Below are 16,881 nucleotides of genomic sequence, written 5' to 3' on the forward strand. Positions count from 1 at the left end.
CCCCCGTCTCTACTGAAAATACAAAAATTAGCCGGGCGTGGTGGCGGGTGCCTGTAGTCCCAGGTACTCAGGAGGCTGAGGCAGGAGAATCGGTTGAACCTGGGAGGTGGAGGTTGCAGTGAGAGAGATCTTACCACTACACTCCAACCAGGGCGACAGAGTGAGACTGATAAATAAACTCATGTATAATAAACTAAATAGAGGCCACAGACGGTGTCAGGAAGGCGGACAGGTCTGAATGGCCTTGGGCAAGGAGATATTCCACTGTCGCCTCTGACTACAGGTGGTCCTGTGGCTGAGGCGCCGCAGACCCTGGGAGTTGTAGTTCACCAGGTGGACCGAGTGGAGGCGCGGCTGCGCTGAGCATCCTGGGAATTGTAGTGCTCCCTACACGGTACCCTTTGCGCAGGCGCACACCGAGAGCCACTTCCGGAACAAGCGTCGCGTTTCTCAGGAGAAACTCTAGGTGAGAATTCCCAGAGTGACGATGGCTACCTATAGTCTGGCGAACGAGAGACTACGCGCCCTGGAAGACATTGAACGGGAAATCGGCGCCATCCTTCAGAATGCAGGTTCGGGATGCGACAACCCGGACGGCGGGGAGAGAACGCGTGGCCGGGCTGCACGCACAGGCTGACCCGGCACTTGGAGCGGGGTTGGGGAGGAACTCCTACGTGCGTGCGCAGCGAAAGGGCGGGATTGAGAGGGGCTGGCCCTAGGGCGGGGCTACACTGGCAGTCTCCGTGTGTCCCCTCCCTCTCTCCGCCCTGGCAGGTACTGTCATCCTAGAACTGTCCAAGGAAAAAACCAACGAGCGGCTTCTAGACCGGCAGGCGGCGGCCTTCAACGCTTCAGTGCTACACGTGGAGGCGGAGCTGTCGGCTCAGATCCGCTACCTCACCCAGGTCGGTGTGTCTGGAGGGTGCTGCGAGCGGACCCCAGCTCTGGGTCAAAGCCTCAGCCTTGGGTGATCCCGGGTGGAGCATTAACTGGGCAGGCCCAGACCTCCCCAGCCGGCCGTCCAGAGCCGGTTTCTTCCTCTAAAAGGAAAGAATGGGCCGGGCGCAGTGACTTGGCAGAGTTCGAGACCAGCCTGGCCTACACGGTGAAACCTGGTCTCTAACAAAAATATAAAAATTAGGCTGGGCGCGGTGGCTCACTCCTGTAATCCCAGCGCCTTGGGAGGCAGAGACGGGTGGATCATCTGAGGTCAGGAATTCGAGACCAGCCTGGCCAACATGGTGAAACTCCGTCTCTACTAAATATACAAAAACTAGCTGGGCATGGTAGTGACCACCTGTAATCCCAGCTACTAGGGAGGCTGAGGCAGGAAAATCGCTTGAACCCAGGAGGTGTACTTAGCCGAGATCATGCCATTGCACTCCAGCCTGGGCAACAGAGCAAAAACTCTGTCTCAAAAAATAAAAATAATAAATAATAACCTCACTGGGTAACATCACATGTGCCTGGGAGAAGATGTGTAAATTATGCTAGAACTACAGAACTTTATCACTGGAAACTTGGCCTGACTTCAAGGCCACGAGGTCCCAGATCCTTATATCCTGAGAAGAGGGGCAGGATTGAGAAGATTCTGAACTTGTCGCAGGGACCGCTACCATTACTAATTTTTACGGTGTGCCAGATACTCTGCATTATTTTATCTAATCCTCAACAACTCTAGGAAGTAGTTATTGTCACTCCCATTTTACAGACAAGATTAACATAAGTTAAATGATTTATTTATCCAGCTACCAGGTGGCCTAACAAATTCAAACTCAGGTAAGAAATGAGACAAGAGACCTGATGCCTGCTTGGAGTAAGGGTAAAGGAGATGGTGCTCCATTGATAGTCTGTCTTGTAGGTGGCCACAGGGCAGCCCCATGAGGGCTCCAGCTACTCTTCGAGGAAGGACTGTCAGATGGCTCTGAAGCGAGTGGACTATGCCCGCCTCAAGCTCAGTGATGTGGCTCGAACCTGTGAGCAGATGCTGGAGAACTAGGCCAGGGAGGTGGACCCGGAGCTCAGAGGGAGACCATCACCTGCGCCATGGGACAGAACCTGAGAACATGTAGGGTGGGGAGTATGGGCACCAACATGCCCTGCTGGTCAGAGTACCCTAGGACAAAGGGGCAAATGGTGGGCACAGAAAAACTGAAGCCCAAGCCTGCCCACAGCTATGCCCTGGCCTCTCCAACAGGGTGCTCCTGCTCTGCTCTCCACAAACACCCTGACAGGCTCAGAGAGGAGATGGAAACTCCCATACCCAACCCACTTCCTCTAACACTTCATGCTGCTGCCCCAGGCTTCCCGCAGACTTGGCCTAACGAAGACACATTCTTCTTCATTCAGAGAGACAAAACAAGAACTAGAGTCTCAATAATAATAAAAGCAATAACAATAAAAACAAGATCAGACTCTCACTGGGGTAGGCAAGAGACTGAGGAAGTGAAACCAGCCCATGTGGTGTCCCAGCACAGCGCCTGCTAAGGAGGGAGGGTGGGAAAGCCCAGGCCTCTGTTGCGGGGACAGGAGGACGCAGGAGAGGGCTGAGGTGGGGAGGAACAACTGGTGTACTGGGGGAGATTTGGGACGAGGGGGAACCATGAGCAGAACAAACAAGCCAGGAATCATGGTAAGGGTGCAAGGGCCTGAGGCCAGTTGTTTCCATAAAGAAGACTCCATCATTATAAAAATAATTTTTAGTAGTTAAAAAACACACATAGGGCCAGGTACAGTGGCTCACAGCTTTAATCCCAGCACTTTAGGGTGCCGAGGTGGGCGGATCACCAGATCAGGAGTTCGAGACCAGTCTGGCCAACATGGTAAAACCCTGTCTCTACTAAAAATACAAGAATTAGCCAGGTGTGGTGGTGAGCACCTGTAATCCCAGCTACTCAGGAGGCTGAGGCAGGAGAATCGCTTGAACCCGCGAGGCGGAGGTTGCAGTGAGCCAAGATCACACCATTCCACTCCAGCCTGGGCAACAGAGTAAGACTCAGTCTCAAAAAAAAAAAGAGTCCATCATTATAAAGATAATTTTTAGTAGTTAAAAAACACACATAGGGCCAGGCACGGTGGCTCACACCTGTAATCTCAGCACTTCAGAAGGCCAAGGCAGGCGGATCACTTGCAGTCAGGAGTTTGAGACCAGCCTGGCCAACATGGTGAAACCCTATCTCTTCTGAAAATACAAAAATTAGCCAGGCGTGGTGGCGCATGCCTGTAATCCCACTCGGGAGGCTGAGGCAGGAGAATCACTTGAACCTGGGAGGTGGAGGTTGCAGTGAGCAGAGATCGTGCCACTGCACTCCAGCCTGGATGACAGAGCGAGACCCCGTCTCAAAGCAAAACAAAACAAAAAATACACATAGAATTTGTCCAAGTTATTATCACCCAGTATGAAAAGCACATTTTATAGTATAACCATTTTTTTTTTTTTTTTTTTTTTTGCGACGGAGTCTCGCTCTGCCGCCCAGGCTGGAGTGCAGGGGCCGGATCTCAGCTCACTGCAAGCTCCGCCTCCCAGGTTCACGCCATTCTCCTGCCTCAGCCTCCCGAGTAGTTGGGACTACAGGCGCCCGCCACCGCGCCCGGCTAGTTTTTTGTATTTTTTAGTAGAGACGGGGTTTCACCGTGTTAGCCAGGATGGTCTCGATCTCCTGACCTCGTGATCCGCCCGTCTCGGCCTCCCAAAGTGCTGGGATTACAGGCTTGAGCCACCGCGCCCGGCCAGCCATTTTTAAATGAGGGGCCTAAGAGAGGGCAGTGGCTGGTTAGTCCTATGTTAGATATTAACAAATACGTGTAGGCTGAATATGGTAGGTCACGCTTCTTCTAATCCACACACTTTCGGAGGCCAAGGTGGGAGGATCACTTGACTCAGGAGTTCCATAACAGCCTGGGCAACGTACAGGCCGTACCTGAAAAACGAAAAACAAAACAAGTATACAGTGCCTGCCATGTTGTCGGGTTGATCTCCTTTATTATACTTTGTGTAAAAATAAACCACCGTTTACACTCACAAGGTTCCATTCTTGGCTCAGGTATTAGAGTCAGACGCCACAGGTATATAATGAAGCTGCAAATCTGGAAAAGATGAAGAAATTGAGAGATGAGCTCTGAGATCAAGGAGAGTGATGGGGGGATGAGGCTTGAACTAGGGAATCAGATCAAGACATTAACCCTATGACCTGGCCCACAGTAGGTGCTCAGTGAAAATTTGTTAATTGAATGACTTGCCCTCACCTCCCTCTGCAGCTTCATCTCCCACTAGCTTGCTCTAGCTATCTTCTCTATGATGTTGCTGCAAGCACTAGTCCTTGTGCCCACGGTGGCTTCCTTCCCTCTCCACTCTCTACAGTCCCTGGCTGACTGTCCTCAGAGGGCCCAGAGTCAACCTTGTGCAGACAACCTTGATACTTGTGTGCAGAGGCCAGGTTTCCAGCCACCTGAGAGCCACTGGGTCAGGATCCCTGTCAGGAAGGCTCTGGGTCCCTGGGGGAAGGGTTCAGAGGTCCAGTTTACCTGGAGAGGACTGCGGTGACTGCCCCCTCCTCCTCTTGCACAGCACATAGGAAAGGAGTGCGGTAAGGATGAAGACGATGGCCAGGAGGGACAGGACCGGCACTGTGGCTGATGTCCCGGCTGTGGGACCAGCATTGTTTTTCAGCTGCTTCTGGTTCTCCCCAGCCTCAAGCCCAACTCCCAGACTGTGGCCCGCAGTGGGAATGGTGGTTTCACTGGGACGAGTGAACTCTTTGTCCAAGGACAGTGATCCTGCTGGGGGGGTGGGGCACTGGGTTGACTGCAAGATGGACAGGAGCATCTGGGTAGGGGTGCGGATGTCTGAAGATGCCCCCTCTGAGGCCTGAGAAATGGGGGTGCTGGTAGGAGGTAAATGCTCCTGGTGGGCCACACTCCCCAAGTAGGCATGTCCACATTCTGGAAAGGAAAAAAATGAGGAATCAGGACTATCAGGAGAAAAGGTGAAAAAGCAGATAGACGTGTAGGGGAGAAAAAGTAATATCTTTTCCTCACCCATCCCAAGGGTCAAGGCTGATACCCCTATAAATAAAAAACATTAACAAGAGAAAAGCCCAACATTTATTTAATCACAGTTTTACATGACATAGGAAACTTCAGAAACGAAGACCCAAAGACCCAAGGAAAAGTGTATTTTTATGCTTAGGCTTGCTGTGAAGAATAGACAGTTGTATAGAAGTATGATTGGATTGGCTGGGCATGGTGGCTCACGCCTGGAATCCCAGCACTTTGGGAGGCGGAGGCGGGCAGATCACCTGAGGTCGGGAGTTTGAGACCAGCCTGACCAACATGAAGAAACCCAGTCTCTACTAAAAATACAAAATTAGCCAGGCATGGTGGCACATGCCTGTAATCCCAGCTATATGGGAGGCTGAGGCAGGAGAATCGCTTGAACCCGGGAGGCAGAGGTTGCAGTGAGCCGAGATCATACCATTGCACTCCAGCCTGGGCAACAAGAGCAAAACTCCATCTCAAAATTTAAAAAAAAAGTATGATTGGACAAAAAGGGTATGATCTAATGGTAATACATGGGGAACGGGGGGACCAGAAAGGCCTGTCCAGATTCTTCTTGGCCTCCAAGTATAGGGCAGGACCCCTCTGAAACGAGGCCTATGACCTACTTCCAGATGAAGTTAGAGAATTCCTTTATGGCTAGCTGTCACAGAAAAACGGAAACAGCAGACTGAGCTACTTCTGCTGTTTTCTTAATGACCAAAGTGCCATGTTTTGGAGTGTCATGTTCTGAGCTCCAACAGAGGGAAGAGCGGGTCAGGGAGGATATCAAGCTAAAGGCCAGAAGAGGAAGGCAGTGACAGACGGAAAAGATAGGGGACAAGGAAGTGAGCAAACCACGAGACAAGTGGGTGTCATGAACTGGGAAATCAGAAGACCAGGGTTGGAATCCAGGCTCTGCTGTAAAGTAGCTGTGTAACCTCAAGTAGCTGTGTAACCTCACCCCTTGTCCCTAACCTCTCCGGAAGTGATTTCTTCCAGCTGTAACATGAGGATAATTGTAGTACCAAGGGCCAGGGTAACTGGGAGGATGAAAGGAAATCATGTAGGTCTAGGCAGACTTAAAGGCAGTATGGATGACACAGATCATACAAAACTTTAGCTAGGACATGGAAGAACCTTTTGTATTTTAAAGGTTGTATATTTATTTTAAGAGAAAAATACAACCAGTGCATCAAACTTGTGACTTCACAGATGTTATTGCTTAGGATAATTTACTATTTAAGTTTTCTTTCTTTCTTTCTTTTTTTTTTTTTTTTGGTTGCCCAGGCTGGGGTGCAATGGCGTGATCTTGGCTCACTGCACTCCGCCCCCAGGTTCAAGCGATTCTCCTGCCTCAGCCTCCCAAGTAGCTGGGATTACAGGCACCTGCCACCATGCCTGGCTAATTTTGTATTTTTAGGAGAGATGGGATTTCACCATGTTGGTCAGGCTGGTCTCAAACTCCTGACCTCAGGTGATCCGCCCGCCTCAGCCTCCCAGAGTGCTGGGATTACAGGCGTGAGCCACCGCGCCCGACCTCTCCAGCCTCGCGAGTTGAGATTTGGAGGAAGATCTGGGGGCCTCTATTTAAGTTTTCAAAACTAGTTTGTGCACACTTAAAAGTAATTCATTTCATTGTACGTAAATTTGAACTCAGAAGAAAGCATTAAAATATTGAACTCTACTTAATATACATGCTGAAATGTCTTGGGATGAAGTACAACGATGTCCGCAACCTGCCTTGAAATGCACCAAGAGGCTGGGCATGGTGGCTCACGCCTGTAATCCCAGCACTCTGGGAGGCTGAGGCGGGTGGATCACCTGAGGTCAGGAGTTTGAGATCAGCCTGACCAACATGGAGAAACCTCGTCTCTACTAAAAAAATACAAAAATTAGCTGGGCACGGTGGCAGGCGCCTGTAATCCCAGCTACTTGGGAGGCTGAGGCAGGAGAATTGCTTGAACCTGGGAGGTGGAGGCTGCAGGGAGCTGAGCACACCATTGCACTCCAGCCTGGGTGACAGAGTAAGACTCCATTAAAAAAAAAAAAATGCATCGAGAAATAAGGTGATGGATGATGGATAGAAGGATGAATAGATTATACTTAATAAAGCAAATATCAGGCCGGGCGCGGTGGCTCAAGCCTGTAATCCCAGCACTTTGGGAGGCCGAGGCGGGCGGATCACAAGGTCAGGAGATCGAGACCACAGTGAAACCCCGTCTCTACTAAAAATACAAAAAATTAGCCGGGCGCGGTGGCGGGCGCCTGTAGTCCTAGCTACTCAGGAGGCTGAGGCAGGAGAATGGCGTGAACCCAGGAGGCGGAGCTTGCAGTGAGCCGAGATCGCGCCACTGCACTCCAGCCTGGGCAACAGCGTGAGACTCCGTCTCAAAAAAAAAAAAATAAAATAAAAAAATAAAATAAAAAATAAAGCAAATATCGTGTAAGTGCTGTAAAATTGATAGTGTAAAATATATGTTTATGTAAATATGTAAAATATACATAAATAAAATTGTCGAATCTAGGTGGAGGCATTGGATATTCAGTGTGCCATTCTTTCAACTTTTGTATATGTGTAAATTTTCATAATAAAATATTGGAAAAGAAAAATAGGCCAGGTGTGGTGGCTCACGCCTGTAATCCTAGCACTTTTGGAGGCCGAGGCGGGCGGATCACAAGGCCAGGAGTTCAAGACCAGCCTGGCCAACATGGTGAAACCCCATCTCTACTAAAAATACAAAAATTAGCCAGGCTTGGTGGTGCGCGCCTGTAATCCCAGCTACTCAGGAGGCTGAGGCAGGAGAATCGCTTGAACCTGGGAGGTAGAGGTTGCAGCAAGCCGAGATCGTGCCACTGCACTCCAGCCTGGACGACAGGGCGAGACTCCATCTCAATAAAATAAAATAAAATAAAATAGTACTTTGATTTCAAGAAAAATATTAATAAGTAGACAATAGCACACGTGGTAGAATGAATTGGCAAAAATCATGAAGGTGATGGTGAATGATCAACCTGCTGGCAAACGGGGACTGAGTCTAAGTACTTTGGACAGGATCAGAAGAAGGTTCTGGGAATGTGCGGCCCCAGGGGAAAAGCCTCAGGTAAAGAAGACGGTCAGGTGGAACCCGCTAAGCCCTGGAGGCAGAGCCTGAAGAGCAGTGGGGAAGTCTCACCTTTGAGATCAAGACAGCTCATCAATTCCCGAACCCATGGGTCCTTACTGCCCCCACACACGCTCCAGGAAGGCAACTGGAATCTGCGGAGGAGAGACCTGGGCTCAGCTGCGGCTCCTCCTTTCCTTCCTCATTCCAAAGGCGTTAAGTCGCTACCAAGAGCCCTTTCTGCTGGGACTGGGAAATTCCCCGGTAGGTGCGACGGAGTCATGAAATTTCGGGGAATGGGAGCAAACAGAACCCGGAGATCGGGCTAGGTGCGCCGGGAAGGAGTTCAGGTTTGACCAGAGAGGGTCCTGGACGCACCTGGCAAGGAGGGGCCGCGCAGGCGCTCGCAGAGGCAGGTGAAATTACCTGATGTAGTGTAGACAGTGATGGTAAGCTCTCAGGTGTTTCCGGAGACGATTCATGAACTGAGCCGATGGCGGGGAGTCAGAAGAAATTCTTTTACTACAATGACAGCTTCCAGTGACGGTGCCCTCGTTGCCATTGCCTGAGCAGGACAGAGGTGGTCAGCACGCGTTCCCAGGCCTAGGGTCCCCACTCCGCTGTTCCCTGGCCTCCAATCCACAGCTCCATGACAGCCTCTCCCGTGGACCCAGGGTCAGAGCGCCAGGCTCACCCCACACATTATCACGACCCCCACAACATCCATAATCCCGCCCGGAGCCAGGTGTCCCGGGGCCTCTGTCCCCAACCCCAAGCGGCTGGCTGGCTTTCCTCTTGTCCCCGCTGCCTTCATCAACTCAACTCCGTGGGCCTCATGTCCCCTCCCCAAATCACCCCCTTCCCATGACTGGGGAATCTGGGTCCCCTGTCCCGCCCCCGGCTAACCTGGCGGAGGCAGGCACGCCAGCAGGAGCAGGAGCAGGAGCGCGCGGGCCCCGGGCCCCAAGGCCTGTCCCATGTCGGGGCTCCGCGGAGTCTGCGGGGATGGAGCCGCCGCGCTCTGACTCCCAGACAGGCTCCGGCGCATGACGTCCAGCTGGTTTCTCAATGGCTTTCGCCAAGGACTGGAGGAGACGGCGGCCGTCGACGCCAGGTCGCGGCCGGAGAGGAGGCGCGAGCCAGCGGCAGCCCCCGGCCCCGCTGCGCCCCGACCGTGCGCTCAGTACCCGGCCCGCGCCGTGCCAGCCTCTGGCCACAGGGAAAATCCGGGAGGAGGAGCTCCCGCGCCCTGCGCCTCCGCACTGGGCCCGAGCTCCGTGGATGGACGGCCAGGAATCTTGGAAGAAACCGAAAGAAAACTCGGGCGGCGGGCGAGGAGGGGCGGGAGGACGGCGTCCCGAGGAGCCGATTCGGTTCGGTTCAGGAGGCCACCCGCCTCGCCCGCCCCGAGCGCCCGCGGACCTGTGAGGCGGCCGCACGGCCGGACCGGCCCTCGTCCTCCAAGGCACTTTCACTTCCCCGCTCCCGGCGCCGCGGGACCCAGCCGCGCTATATGAGCCTCCCGGGCGGCCCGGTGGAGGGAGTCGCCGCCAGCCCCGGCCGCGCGCACCTGCGGGGCCACCACCCGCGGACGCACCGAGCCCGGGGGCGTGGCCGCCCGCTCAGCCGGCGAGGGCTCGGGCAGCCCTGACGTCACGACCGCACCCGCGCACCCTCCACCCCGAGGTATTTACCTTCGAAAAGTGGTGGCGGCTGCAGGTACCGGAGGATTGGGGTGGTCGGGAGGGGCTAGGTCTACCGGGGCTGCCCGTCACGCCGATCCGAGCCCAGGGAACACCCTCGCTCCCACTCCCATGCCCGACGGACACGTCCAAAATGCTTCCCTCCCCACCAAACCCTTCCCGATAGGATTAGCCCTCTCTCCTCTCTAGCCTTAATTTAAACTCTGCTTTTGAGGGTCTGAACTCTCCAATGTTAAGCCCCAAATACCATCTCATCCCTGAGTAGTCTTCTCCAACCCTGGTCACCCACTTTCAAGTCCAGCCCCCATTTTCCTCCCTGAACTCCCATCCTCAGCCCTGAAAACCCTCTTCTCAGCTCCTAGCATATTCGTGGATCCAATCCTAAGTGACTCTCAAACCTACCCTCTCCCCCAAATTTGTGACCTAGCCCCAAACTCCATCGTTGCTCTCCTGTCCCTCACCATATATCCCTTCTTTTGCTCAGTCTGGGCCGGGGCCCTGTGCGCCTGAAGACATGGAGTTTGTGTCTGGATACCGGGATGAGTTCCTTGATTTCGCTGCCCTTCTCTTCGGCTGGTTCCGAAAGTTTGTGGCAGAGCGTGGAGCTGTAGGGACTAGCCTTGAGGGCCGCTGGTGGCAGCTGGAGGCCCAGATCAGAAGGCTGCCCCAGGACCCTGCGCTTTGGGTGCTCCATGTCCTGCCCAACCGTAGTGTGGGCATCAGCCTGGGGCAAGGGGCAGAGCCAGGTCCTGGACCAGGCCTGGGGTCTGCCCGGCTCCTGGGAGATGACCCTCCACTCCACCTGCGAGACCTGAGCCCCTACGTCAGCTTTGTCAGCCTAGAGGACGGGGAGGAAGGGGAGGAGGAAGAGGAGGAAGATGAAGAAGAAGAGAAGAGAGAGGAAGGGGGTGCAGGCACAGAGAAGGTGGAACCAGAGGAGGACCGGGAGCTAGCTCCTAGCAGCAGGGAGTCCCCCCAGGAAACAAACCCTCCAGGAGAGTCAGAGGAGGCTGACCGGGAGGCAGGAGGTGGCAAGGATGGCTGCCGAGAGGACAGGGTGGAGAATGAAACAAGACCCCAGAAGACCAAGGGACAGAGGAGTGGTAAGAACCCAGGGCTGGCCCTGCCCTACCTCTTGCCCAGCCATCCTCCCTTCAGAAGCCCTCCCCTGCCACTAGTTCTGAGTGCTGGCCTTCAGGCCAATCTGGCCTGAAAAGGTGTTTTTATTGACCCACAGTGGGTTTTGTTTTTTTTTAAATTTAATGTTTAAACATTACAAGAAAAAAAATATCCAGAAGTCTGGATTTACACATTCCCAAGAAAAATCTCAAGCTCTGACAGGGGGCCTACATTTGTGCATGGCAGCGCGTTCTGGTCCTCTGTAGCAGCTGTCCCCTTTAGAAGGAGTGTGCGCTCTCTACCCAGTGCCCTTTACTCGGTGAGGTTACTTGCCTAGCCCCTGTAGGTATCTGAGTTTGCTACTCCTGACCCTGACCACATGTCTCTCGCTGTCCCCTACCACCTCAACTTTTCCCTCTTTCCCCAGAGGCTGCCCCCCTGCACCTTTCCTGTCTCTTACTTGTGACGGATGAGCATGGCACCATCTTGGGCATTGATCTGCTAGTGGATGGAGCCCAGGGAACTGCCAGCTGGGGCTCAGGGACTGAGAACCTGGCTCCTCGGGCCTATGCTCTCCTCTGTCACAGCATGGCCTGTCCCATGGGCTCTGGGGACCCCCGAAAGCCCCAACAGCTTACTGTGGGAGATGCCCGGCTGCATCGGTATAGAAATCTGGTATCTGAGGCTGGGGAGGGCTGGGGCCCTGGATTCCCAAGCACCCCCGCCAGCCTGATTCCGTCTTCCCCCCTATTTAGAGAGCTGGAGAGCTTGGTCCCAAGGCTAGGTGTGAAGTTAGCCAAGACCCCAATGCGGACATGGGGTCCCCGGCCAGGCTTCACCTTTGCTTCCCTTCGCGCTCGAACCTGCCACGTGTGTCACAGGCACAGCTTTGAAGTGAAGTTGACACCCTGGTGAGCAGCCCAAAAGCTGCGGGGAGAGGAAGATCCCAACAGTCAGGCAAATAGAAAGAAAGCAGGGTGGTGGGGGGGCCTAGCAGACAGAAGGAGGGGCAGGGACATGAGAAGATGCAGATGAAACAATACAGGCTATTACAGGCAGTTAGAGGGTGTAAGACAAACAGACCGAGGGACATATGGGCAGCTGCTGGGCAGATGGACAGCAGACAGGGCCCACAGAGGTTAACACTAGGTGCCCACCACCCACTGTGTCCTCAGCCCCCAGTGTAGTGCTGTCTTGTATTGTGGCGAGGCTTGTCTCCGGGCTGACTGGCGGCGGTGCCCAGATGATGTGAGCCACCGATTTTGGTGCCCAAGGCTTGCAACCTTCATGGATCGGGCAGGAGAACTGGCAGCCCTGCCTTTTACCTACACCGCAGGTACCATAAGGAGGTCAGAATGGTTGGGGGAAACTGGGCCCAGGTCTTTGAGACTGGGAATTAGATGTCTGGGAACAGGGTCCTGGAGTTGAAGGCTGAGAGTCTGGGGCTAGAGCCTAGATCCCTGGAACAAGGGCAGGGGCTGGGTGTTTGGGGCTGGAGACAGGGTCTGTGAGGCCAAGGACTGAGTGTCTAGGTCCCTGAGAGAGTGCAGGGATTGGGGGACAGAGATCCAAACACTTACTTGCTTCCCGACTCCACCACTAACTGGCAGTGTGACCTTAAACAAACCACTTTGCTTCCTGAAGCCTCCGTGTCCTCATCTATAAAAGAGGGATATGAACATACACGTAAAGGCCCATGGAATTGTTACAAGGATTATCTTGGCTTGATATACTGGAGACACTCAGCAATGGTAGTTCCCTGCCTGACTGGAACCAGACTTAGAACCAGAGTCCTTGCGGGAGGCTGGGGAGAGTTCAAGTCTGGGGTTGTAGACCAGGCAATGGTTCACACCTGTAATCCCAGCACTTTGGGAGGCCAACCTAAGCCCAGGAGTTTGAGATCAACCTGGGCAACATAGACTCTTTCTCTACAAAAAATAGAAAAAATTAGCCAGGCATGGTGCACACGCTTGTGGTCACAATTCTCGGGAGGCTGAGGTGGGAGAATCGTTTGAGGCCAAGAGGTCGAGACTGCAGTGATCCGTGATCACGCCACTGCACTCTAGCTTGGGTGACAGAGCAAGACTCAAAAAAAAAAAAGTCTGGGGTTCTAGCCCAGCACCTCAACTCCTCCCCTTCTCCTTCTCCAGAGGTGACCAGTGAAACCTTCAACAAGGAGGCCTTCCTGGCCTCTCGGGGCCTCACTCGTGGCTACTGGACCCAGCTCAGTATGCTGATTCCAGGCCCCGGCTCCTCCAGGCACCCCCGAGGCCACATGCCATCCCTCAGCCTTCGCGGTGGTGCGTGGGGTCTCTCTTCAGGCTTGGGCCCCTCGGCATAGAGGAAAGGACTGGGAAGAAGTTGTCTGGGTCCCAGATAATCCCTCCACATACACACTGACCCCTACCAACAGCACCAGGGCCATTTCAGGCCTTTCCCAGCCCGCAATGGAATCACCCCTACCGACTCCACCCACAGGCCCCGTCCGTATGCAAACCCCCATTCCTCTTACTATGGCTCTCTCAGGGAATACAGCTCCCTTGGAAGAAAGAAGGAGATGGGTCAGGTGGGGGTCTCCCTGACCCCAGGCCCCTCTTTCTTTCATCCTCTCAGGAGACCCCTACCAGCTTCTCCAGGGGGACGGGCCTGCCCTGATGCCTCCTGTGCCCCCAGATCCACCCCGGGCTCTTTTTGGTGAGCTGGAGGGGCCCTGTGGGAGCTAGGGGTAGGGCCAGGGACTGGAGAACCAGAGCCTGGGTGGCTGTGAAGAAGCGGCCTATTAGACTAGAGGAGGTGGAGCCCCCGGACAGGTCCTCTCGTAACCCCCTCCTCCCAGGCTCATGGCAGGATTACTACACATGGCGTGGCCTCAGCTTGGACTCCCCCACAGCTGTGCTTCTCACCTACCCACTGACCGTGTACTACGTCATCACCCACCTGGTGCCCCAGTCCTGTAAGGAGAGCGGAGTGGGGGGTGGGGGGAAGATGGGGGAGTGAGAATGGCCCACATCCTTAATGCACTGGCTTCTCACCCAGTCCCTGAGCTCAACATCCAAAACAAACAATCACTGAAGATCCACGTGGTGGAGGCCGGGAAGGAGTTTGATCTTGTCATGGTGTTTTGGGTAAGTCACCCCAGGCCCAAAGGTTGGGTATCTTCGTATGGGGGTGGGCACAGGGTAGAACCCAGATCTGTCCTTCTTTCTGTCCTTCAGGAGCTCTTGGTCCTGCTCCCCCATGTGGCCCTGGAGCTGCAGTTTGTAGGTGATGGCCTGCCCCCCGAAAGCGACCAGCAGCATTTTACCCTGCAGAGGGTAAGGGCTGAGGGGGCCCTGCTTTTCAGCCCTGACCCCTCCAGTGACCTCCTGGTCGGGCCCTGCCCTTCTGCCTCCCACTCCCCATCTTGCCTGGTGCATCCTCCAGTTCCCTGACTTCCAGTGGCTTTTGCACCCCACTCCTGGCCCCTCAGGACGGCCCCGAGGTGTCTGTCCGTCCTGGTTCTGGCATATCAGCACGGCCCAGCTCTGGCACTAAGGAGAAGGGAGCCCGCAGGGACCTGCAGATCAAGGTGTCAGCAAGGCCCTACCACCTGCTCCAGGGGCCCAAGCCCGACCTGGTTATTGGTAAGAGCCTAGGTCTCGGGGTAGGCATGTGGGGAAGGTGGGAGAGAAGCCCACCATGGAAGCCAGCTTCTCCCTCCTCTCTGTCTGCAGGATTTAACTCCGGGTTTGGTCTCAAGGATACGTGGCTAAGCTCTCTGCCACGGTTACAGGTGGGCAATGGGGGCAAAAGGGAACTTCTCTCCCCTCCTGCCTGGCCCCTCCCCATCTCCTTTTCTGAAAGTCTCTGGGCTCTCCTCTTCACCATCACCCGCTCCACGAATCTGGGGAGCGCCCACGGGTCCCCCTGCCTCTCTCTGTGTCTGTCGCGGTCCTCCCCCTCCTCCCTTCTGCCCGGTCTGTCCCCGGGCTTTCAGCCCTGTCTGTCATTCTGGCTGCTGGGACGGATCTGGGGAGGGGCCTCTCAGAGCGAGTCTCGCTCCACCCCAGTCCCTCCGAGTGCCAGCCTTCTTCACCGAGAGCAGCGAGTACGGCTGTGTGATGGACGACCAGACCATGGCGGTGGCCACTGGAGGGGGCACCAGCCCTCCCCAGCCCAACCCCTTCCGCTCCCCCTTTCGCCTCAGAGCGGCCGACAACTGCATGCCCTGGTAAGGGCCTGAGACCCTATTTCCTTCCTGACCCTTCACTTCTCTTACTCTCTGGCTCCACATCCACAAAGACCCACCTCTGCCCTGGTCCCTGCAGTCCTGGGACCCTCCTGCCCCCAGCCCAGCAACCTGCCTTCTCTGCCCCCACTACTCGTCGCCCCCATGGTAGGTCTCGACATCCCCCAGCACACCCCTCTTTAGATGTAGCTCACGGAATCTCCGCAACCCACACAAGACCCCGCGACCCTCCAACAGACCCAACCCTGAGTCTAGCCCCACGCCCTGGAACTCAGAGGGGCAAGCCCCGCCCCTGGAGCCCCGCCCCTGGAGCCCCGCCCCCTAGTCCCTGACTGCGCCCCGCGCCCCCGCAGGTACTGCAATGCCTTCATCTTCCACCTGGTTTACAAGCCTGCGCAAGGGAGCGGGACCCGCCCGGCGCCCGGCCCCCCACCCCCGTCCCCAACTCCCTCCGCTCCTCCTGCCCTTACCCGAAGGCGCCGAGGAGAAAAGAAACCTGGGCGGGGGGCCCGCCGGCGGAGATGAATGCTGATACCATAGTAGACCCCCTCCCAAACACTGAGAGGAAAACGTGAAAACACTCAAGGTCGAGGGGGAGGACAGGTTGGTAAAACATGAAAAGGTAAATAAAATTACTTGTTTGAAACCACTGAGTCATTGACCTTTTGATTACACGCTCATAATTGGGCCATTAAACTGGGAAGGAAGAGAAAGTTTTTGTTTGTTTGTTTGTTTTTTGAGACGGAGTTTCCCTCTTGTCGCCCAGGCTGGAGTGCAGGGGATGCGATCTCGGCTCACTGCAACCTCTGCCTCCCAGGTTCAAGCGATTCTCCTGCCTCAGCCTCTGGAGCTGGGATTACATGCATGCGCCACCACACCCGGCTAATTTTTGTATTTTTAGTAGAGACAGGGTTTCCCCATATTGGCCAGGCTGGTCTCGAACTCGTGACCTCTGGTGATCCTCCCGCATCGGAAAAGGAGTTAGGGATGACTTACTTTCCCCCAGCCCCTTTTAGTCCCCTCGACGGCTGTCATTTCTTTAACTCAGAGTCAGGGATTGTGACCCTCCTTGGTAATCCCATGGCTCTCCTAATTATGTATTGACCAGTCGCTTTCCAGCCCCGGTCACCCTCAGGGACCAGCACCAAGGCAAGGAAAGACCAAGCAGCAGAAAGTGGCTTCTTCCTGGGGGCAGGGGAAACAAACAACCTCCTGGGACCATGCAGACCCTTGGTTTGGATTCAGTGAAAGGCCCCAGCCACCCAACTCCACCTTTTCTCACCACCTCATATCCAATAATCAACTCCTGCTGAGCTGTTCTCCTGAAATCACTCAAGTCCATCAAGGTATGTCCATTCCCGCTGCAAACTCCACCATATCTCATCGCCACATTGCAGCCCAAAGTATTCCTCCTAAAAAAAAGACATCTGAGGATGGGGCGCCATGGCTCACACCTGTAATCCCAACACTTTGGGAGGCCGAGGCAGGCAGATCACCTGAAGTCGGGAGTTCGAGACCAGCCTGGCTAACATGGAGAAAATCCCGTCTCTACTAAAAATACAAAATTAGCCGGGCGTGGTGGCACATGCCTGTAATCCCAACTACTCAGGAAGCTCAGGCAGGAGAATCATTTGAACCTGGGAGGCGGAGGTTGCGGTGAGCCAAGATCGTGCCATTGCACTCCAGCCTGGGT

The 16,881-nt window shown here is 54.7% G+C and overlaps 3 protein-coding genes across 5 annotated transcripts; 2 read left to right on the plus strand and 1 right to left on the minus strand.

Annotated features, from left to right (window-relative positions):
• The first annotated feature begins 420 nt into the window (after positions 1-420).
• LOC105472280 (mediator complex subunit 11) lies at positions 421-1,999 on the plus strand. 2 transcript variants are annotated; one of them, XM_011725387.2, is made up of 3 exons: positions 421-572; positions 775-905; positions 1,862-1,999. In XM_011725387.2, exons 1-3 carry the CDS (start codon positions 488-490, stop codon positions 1,997-1,999), a joined length of 354 nt encoding a protein of 117 aa, XP_011723689.1. In that variant the 5' UTR covers positions 421-487. The 2 variants fall into 2 exon arrangements, with proteins under 2 accessions (XP_011723689.1, XP_070938286.1); XM_071082185.1 differs by lacking the exon at positions 1,862-1,999 and adding an exon at positions 1,749-1,790.
• A 1,022-nt stretch (positions 2,000-3,021) lies between these two features.
• Positions 3,022-9,341, minus strand: LOC105472286 (C-X-C motif chemokine ligand 16). The gene is made up of 6 exons (XM_011725393.3): positions 9,045-9,341; positions 8,565-8,703; positions 8,211-8,293; positions 4,525-4,941; positions 4,023-4,086; positions 3,022-3,920 (listed from the first exon to the last, which is right to left on the minus strand). The coding sequence occupies exons 1-5, from the start codon at positions 9,184-9,186 to the stop codon at positions 4,040-4,042; spliced, it is 828 nt and encodes a 275-aa protein (XP_011723695.2). The 5' UTR covers positions 9,187-9,341; the 3' UTR covers positions 3,022-3,920; positions 4,023-4,039.
• A 402-nt stretch (positions 9,342-9,743) lies between these two features.
• On the plus strand, positions 9,744-15,847 carry LOC105472298 (zinc finger MYND-type containing 15). Of its 2 annotated transcripts, none has more exons than XM_011725414.2 (14): positions 9,744-9,857; positions 10,326-10,944; positions 11,388-11,622; positions 11,716-11,871; positions 12,136-12,296; positions 13,111-13,260; positions 13,574-13,654; positions 13,797-13,913; positions 13,997-14,085; positions 14,176-14,274; positions 14,430-14,583; positions 14,674-14,732; positions 15,010-15,170; positions 15,542-15,847. In XM_011725414.2, exons 2-14 carry the CDS (start codon positions 10,356-10,358, stop codon positions 15,711-15,713), a joined length of 2,223 nt encoding a protein of 740 aa, XP_011723716.2. In that variant the 5' UTR covers positions 9,744-9,857; positions 10,326-10,355; the 3' UTR covers positions 15,714-15,847. The 2 variants fall into 2 exon arrangements, with proteins under 2 accessions (XP_011723716.2, XP_011723724.2); XM_011725422.3 differs by having other exon boundaries at positions 9,781-9,824.
• The last annotated feature ends 1,034 nt before the right edge of the window (positions 15,848-16,881 follow it).

Source organism: Macaca nemestrina, chromosome 17, assembly GCF_043159975.1.
Source record: "Macaca nemestrina isolate mMacNem1 chromosome 17, mMacNem.hap1, whole genome shotgun sequence".
NCBI lineage: Eukaryota > Metazoa > Chordata > Mammalia > Primates > Cercopithecidae > Macaca > Macaca nemestrina.